The sequence below is a fragment of the Nanorana parkeri genome, unplaced genomic scaffold (assembly GCF_000935625.1).
Source record: "Nanorana parkeri isolate BGI_ZX_2015 unplaced genomic scaffold, ASM93562v1 scaffold73, whole genome shotgun sequence".
In the NCBI taxonomy this organism is placed as follows: domain Eukaryota; kingdom Metazoa; phylum Chordata; class Amphibia; order Anura; family Dicroglossidae; genus Nanorana; species Nanorana parkeri.
The window spans coordinates 2446434-2453140 of NW_017306341.1; the positions used below are offsets into that span (position 1 = coordinate 2446434).

At 38.1% G+C, this 6707-nt stretch overlaps 1 protein-coding gene across 1 annotated transcript in view; it reads left to right on the top strand.

The window, feature by feature from the left end:
- ANK3 (ankyrin 3) overlaps nucleotides 1–6707 on the top strand; it is a 260705-nt gene that overhangs the window by 87637 nt on the left and 166361 nt on the right. The window contains exon 7 of the mRNA XM_018576669.1: nucleotides 2179–2277. Within this exon, the coding sequence (XP_018432171.1) occupies nucleotides 2179–2277 (99 nt within the window). The remainder of the gene's footprint in view (nucleotides 1–2178; nucleotides 2278–6707) is intronic.

The following is a 6707-nucleotide window of genomic DNA, read 5'->3' on the forward strand; positions in this document are numbered from 1 at the left end:
TATATATATATATATTGGCAGAGACTGTCCTGATATGCTCAAAGAGGTCTTCTGCTTCAAACAGAAGCCCCCCATTATAACAATGATACACACCTGCCTCCTAAATTACACTAAATTTCTTGAACTAGGAATTATACCTACAGCTTGTAAATGCTGCTACTACAAGTCTCTGAGAACCGTTATATCTTAATGGAATCCTGAGAGACTCATGAACGTAAAGGAATACTGAAAGAGATACAGAGGTTGCCATGCTAGATGCAACAAGTCAGAAGTCCTGATTTGCATACTGGTTTTGAGCCAGTGACTAAAAAACAATAAAGCAAGAGGATTGGCATGACAGCAATATGTATTTTCCTCAGTACAGGTTTCCTTTTATAAACTGATTGGGGTGGCCATATACAGCCCAATTCTTCACTGATTTTACTGCCTAATGTGATGAGTGAGATTCTATCTGTGGCTGGCTTCTCTAGGGGTTATAATGTGTGCTCAACAACTCATTGGGAAATGTCACGGTGATAGCACTGAACCTTCAATAAAAAAAGAAATGTTTAACTTTGTGGCTCTGCTTTTCAGAGTAGTCACAAGGGATATTGCAGCAGATTCAAAGACAGGCAGGTGTGCCATTGCCTACCTTTCTAACTGAGAAATATTTGTCTAATCATGTGCAGCCTTCTCTCACAAGGGAATGTAAATGACATTGGGGACCTTTTTTTTGTTAGTATGCGTCTAAGGCAGCTATTTTTAATAGCTGAGCCACTTTTAATATACAGGGGAGTACCTCTTTGAGAATTTAATTTCCCCTTTAACATGCTCGGTAAAGCAGGTATATGCATATTTGATGCAATACAGTAGAAATATTTAGAGGATAAGGAAAAAAAATTCAGAAGGAGATAAACCATTTCTTAAGTATCGATATTTAGAAATAAAAGACCATAAACCCAACACCAGTGACATTTCCAAATGTATGTGTGGTTAAAGGATCACTTCCTTTCTGTATTGAAAAGGATATGATGCTTCAAAGACCAAATGCATTTCCAGCATGGTGGAAAATCTCTGCAATGATAACATGCCTGCAATCCTCATTTGGTCTCATTGCTGATGTCTTCTTAGTACTTATAGTAACCGAATTCTTGCAAGCAAAGCTCACATTAGCTGTTTTAGTTAGCTAGAATTAATTTAGCTAGAAAATCGGTTTGTGTACTGTATGTTAAGAGCTCATTTTTAAATGAGGCTGTGGGTCAGGCTAAGCATAACCATAAGATGGTTGCTGCATGAAAGGTGTGATTTTAAGTTGATCAAAGTCTCTAGTGCCTATGGAATGATTGTGCACATGAACCTTTATGCCTCCAATACATCATCTTCAAGTCTGGCAGGGTCTGTGAGCAGCCTAACACATCACTTTTGCTGTTTACAGTGTGCTATTAAATAAGCCAACCAATGACACAACCAGGGGTGTTTTTATAAAACGTTTGCAGTCTGTGAGATTTGCAGAGCTGTTTTTGGCTACTAGATGGAGCTGAGTAGCATGGGAATTTCCTGCGCTCCTTGGCTCCACCTAGTGGCCATAATGCTGTGCGACACTAAAACTAAGACATAAACAGAGCAAACAACTCTCCAATCATTTAAACAAAATCACCCCTTCATTATTTTATTTTTTTTAAACTGGACAGGATGAGGACTCACATGTTAAAGCATGCTGGGAACGTCCTGTTTCATACAACAGGCTGCATGGAATATGACTTCAAGAACTGAGCTTAATTCAGCAGGGTGAAATAAAGCCACATACACGAGCAGATAAGAGAATTATGAATTTTATATACAGAAATTAACTGAAACTGAAAAGCCATAACAATCAACTACAGAATGACTTGTATGGCAATTACATACCCATGATAGTTTTCTTTAGAAGCAAATGGGTGGTTATACTTTCAGCCCTCGTGTTTAAGACATTACTTAAGAAAGATTAGCTAGATGACACAAATTATCAGTAAGGTTACATTCTGTAATAAGGTCAAAGTAGAAGAATTAATATCGATCAGTTAATGCTAAAGATTTGTGTGTATGTGTATATTTGATTCTTTTTGGAATGTGAATGCATTTTGCTTGTGATTCTGCTTACGTTAATGCTATGCCCATAATATTCATAAATGTGACCTTTGTCTTGTTTGGTCTTTCCAGAGTGGCTTTACACCCTTGCACATAGCTGCGCATTACGGGAACAATAACGTGGCCACCCTACTACTAAGCCGGGGTGCAGCTGTGGATTTCACTGCCAGAGTAAGTCACCACTAAGTTTACTAAATGTTGATAATATACTGACTGTAAGACTGTTACCTGTAAATTAATAGATTCATGAGGGAATGAAATTCGGTATTGGATGAGAGAGGTCTTTTGGAGATGTTCAGTATATGCTTAAAACATGGATTTTGTACTCAATTCATTGCAATAAAAATTGGATTTTATGGATGTCGACTATGTGTGGCTGATCTTAAGGAAATAAGATCTGCATATCACTATTTCTCCTGGAGACAGAGAGCACCAGTGCATACCCCGTGACACAATCAATGGCTGATGACAGACATTTTCCTGCTTGTTGGAGAATCTCTGCTAGCATTTCAACATTTCCCAAACTTTCCCAGCACTTTCATTATGACCCCTGAGGTAGTGCATACTGCCTATGAAGTGCTTTATTATCACAAATTGATATATGTGGGTTTACTTGTCAAGAAAAGAACAGTAATCCAAAACAAAAATCAGAGTTGGGCTTTAGAACTGCATACTAGCACAAATCCAGATGTCTTTGGGTTGGTTGATGTGGGTTACTTTTTTTGCTTAATAAATCAAGGCTGGTGTAATGCCATCAACATAAGGGATAGTTCTGAATGTAATGCAATTGACACATTTAGGTTTCAGTTATGCACAGGTGAGCAGCAGACACTGAGGGCATATTTAACATTTAGTGGATGTGACTCTTACCATTCGCTGGTGGTTAATCAGTCACTGTCATTTAAAATACATACACCAGGATGATTCACTTACAGTGAATGTTTGATGAATGTCAGATTTACTGCTTATAAACATGTCCCATAGTAATAAAGCCTTTGGCTCCCCCTCACAAGGAGGGAGATTTGTTAAATGAGTTATGAGCAGCATATGCATCTATATATAACGTCCAGGTTTCCAGGAAAGAAACCCGTACCTGTACATGTTTTTATATAGTCTTTAATGCAACATCTTCCTGTGGATTTACAAAGAACTACATTGAATCAATACAGAATATTAAATTGCTGTTTAAATGGTCCCTATTATCACCATGACAGATAAATGAAGGGATGAAAAGGCCATGCTGTACATTTCGGCAGTGGTATTGATCACCAGACGAAGGCATGTCTGCTATAATGCTTTAGAAGCACTACTAGTGATTGACATGAAGAGTGAAGGTTTTACATTAAGGACTCTCTGCTGACTGATAAAATTGTCATTGTCTGTATAGCGGAAACATGTTATATCTGGAAACTGGGCTATTCACTTGTCAGATTGTTATTAAAATTCAGAGTGGGTCCCTTGAACTCTATATGTGTTCTGGATCAGCAAAAGTCTTGAAGCCATTGTTTCAGCATAAGAACCAGTCAACTTGAGTTTAATGAAGAAATCATTCTTGCCTGCCTACCTATTTCTCAGCTTGGGTTACTTTTAACAGCTATTAAACTGACCTTGGTTTGCTGGACCTGCATCACGTGGTAACAACCATTACAACAGTTATTCAAGATTTTGTTTCCCCACAGTTGAAAGCTGTTACAAAGGTCACATTCACTTGTAAATGGGTAGGCACATCCTTTGGTCATTGGGAACTTAATCCATAGTAATCCATGTACTGTAGAAGAGCTCTTAAAGCATACCACTCTAATGCTACCACTTTAAGAACAATAGCCATGAAGCACCTAAGGAAAAATATTGCCAAGTCCATTTGGTGAATTGCAGAAAAGTATGCAGCAATGTAAATATGGATGCTTAATTCATGCAAAAAGCACAATTTAGCTCCTTGATATGCTACCTTTTTATAAAATGTGACAGAGATTAACTTTTTTTTAAAAGGCTGCATAGGTTTATATATGATCTTTTAGACTAGTAAAGGGATATGAATGATGATACAATGAGGAAGGGAGGGAAGCCTTGCCAGGTTGTTACTACTGCCCAGAAAATTGTTCTTGAGATATAGCCTCACTTCCTTCCTTCCCCGTGACAACATCATAACGAGAAGTTCAAAAACGCCACCAGCACTCTAATAAACGTGAATAAAGATGGATTTAATGACATATATTTGTCATACAATGCAAACGCTTTCGGGGCCTCACGGGGTCCCCTTCATCAGGCTAATTTTTTGGACTTCAATAACATGAAGTCCAAAAACGCCACCAGCACTCCAATAAATGTGAATAAAGATTGATTTAATTACACATATTTGTCCTACAATGCAAGCATTTTCGGGGCCTCAAAGGGTCCCCTTCATCAGACTCAGAATGAGCCTGATGAAGGAGACCTTGTGAGTCCCCGAAACATGAAGTCCAATAACGTCACCAGCACTCCAATAAACGTGAATAAAGATTGATTTAATGACACATATTTGTCATACAATGCAAGCGCTTTCGGGGCCTCACAGGGTCCCCTTCATCAGACTCAGAATGAGCCTGATGAAGGGGACCCTGTGAGGCCCCGAAAGTGCTTGCATTGTATGACAAATATGTGTCATTAAATCAATCTTTATTCACGTTTATTGGAGTGCTGGTGGCGTTTTTGGACTTCATGTTATTATTAGAAAGGTTTTCATATTTATCCGCTAAGGAGTGCAGCAAGATACATCAATACAACCTCATAATGAAAGTGAGGATTAATCCACAACAGGAACACAGGCACCAATAATAAAATTTTTACTAGAGTAAGAGAAGGGTAGAAGCCTTGTAGCTTTATATTGTTGTCTGTGTCAGTGTTGTCGATTTTTGCTCACTTTCTATAAAGGGACAAAGTTATCGCCAAGGCTGAAAGTGAGGTGAAATCTCTCCTACAAGACCTCAGACATAAAATTAAAATTATTCAGGATATCGAGAATAAAGGACATGTGATTAAGCTTAACAGCTTAATTGCAAGCTCTTTCTTCTCAATCTCTTTATATCAAATTGTACATGATTCTATTTTAAAAATCCTTATTACGGTATCAAACTACAAAGAAAATACAGCTAGCAGTACTAAGTCACAGTCAGTTGGACTTGTTCTGCAATGCTGAAGATGTTTTGTAGCTTATCCAAGCCACTTTTCCAGTTCTAATGAACTAAGAACTGAGAATTAAAGAAGTGGCAAGGATAAGGTATGAAGTGTCTTTAACATTACAGAACATGTCCAGTTGAATGTGATCAACTACTAACTAGAATCTTGATCCAGGCGCTAATGGGATCCTCCAGCCATGACAGATACTTTCACTCTTAGGGGCTGCTTCTTACAGGGATCGGAGGCTCCCGTCACACATTCGAGCAAGAACATACAACACAGAGCACCAGCTCTAAGTAAAATACCATTTATTAATTGAGCATTAAAAACAAACCAATCTACTTACAAAGATGTGATGCACAACAATTAAAACATAGCTGGATATCTGCTGGAATAGTGCCTGTGTCTGTGACACGAGTGATCGTCTGCTGTTGTATGTCTATACCAGGGAGTGAGTTAGCCTCATGAGCGGCTCTGGCGGTATTCCAACAGATATCCAGCAATAAGCGTTGTCCATCACATCTTTGTGAGTAAATTATTGTTTTTTTAATTCACAATGAATAAATGTTATTTCACTTATAGTTGGCGCTCTGTGTTGTATGTTCGTGATCAACTTCTGGTTAAAACATGACCTGGATAAATAAGAACCTTCTCAGGCAAAACAAGATACTCTTTATTAAAGATACAGCCATGCAAAGTTCAGATATACTCCCAAACAAAAAAGTTTAAATCTTCAGCAGGGCTCTGACAAAAAAGAATACAAAATTCACATATTAATATATAGCAACCACGATGATAATAGAAGACATGCTACAATGGTAAGTATTCCAATGACTAATAACTGATTTACTAACAATACCACCCCACATAAGAGTAAGAGATGATGTTTGGACAATTTTGATCCATACATTTCCAGGCATTATGTTAGCCAGGAGGTGCACAGGAAAACGTTCCAGTTGGCACTTACACATAAAGTGCATGCATATAATCAAATTTGTTTCATAAAGCATATAATGTTTCTCCCAGAATCTAAACAAAAATGTTAAGAGAAAAAGAGTACCAGCCATGGAGTTCATAATGTTCATAATGCTGTCTGAAAATATATGATGCATAATCTTGATGTGATATGCTGATTGCAGACTGAGTATATCAAGTCAACTCTTGATCACGGCAATAAAGTTAATATTGCACAGAGCCGTAGCTAGCTTCTTTTGCGCCCGAGGCAAGAACAGAAAATTGTGCCCCTCAACAGACCTGTGCGGTATGTGACGTCATGCGCCCCGCCTCCAGGATGGAGCAGGGCATGTTTAGAATGCGCTAGTGGCCAAATCCAAAATAGCATAAAAATGTGTTTTCATTTTTAGTTTCCATTAATTTCGTCCAAAACAAATTTTTAGTCTTTGCACATCTCTAGTAATTTGTGTGTGTGTGTGTGTGTGTGTGGG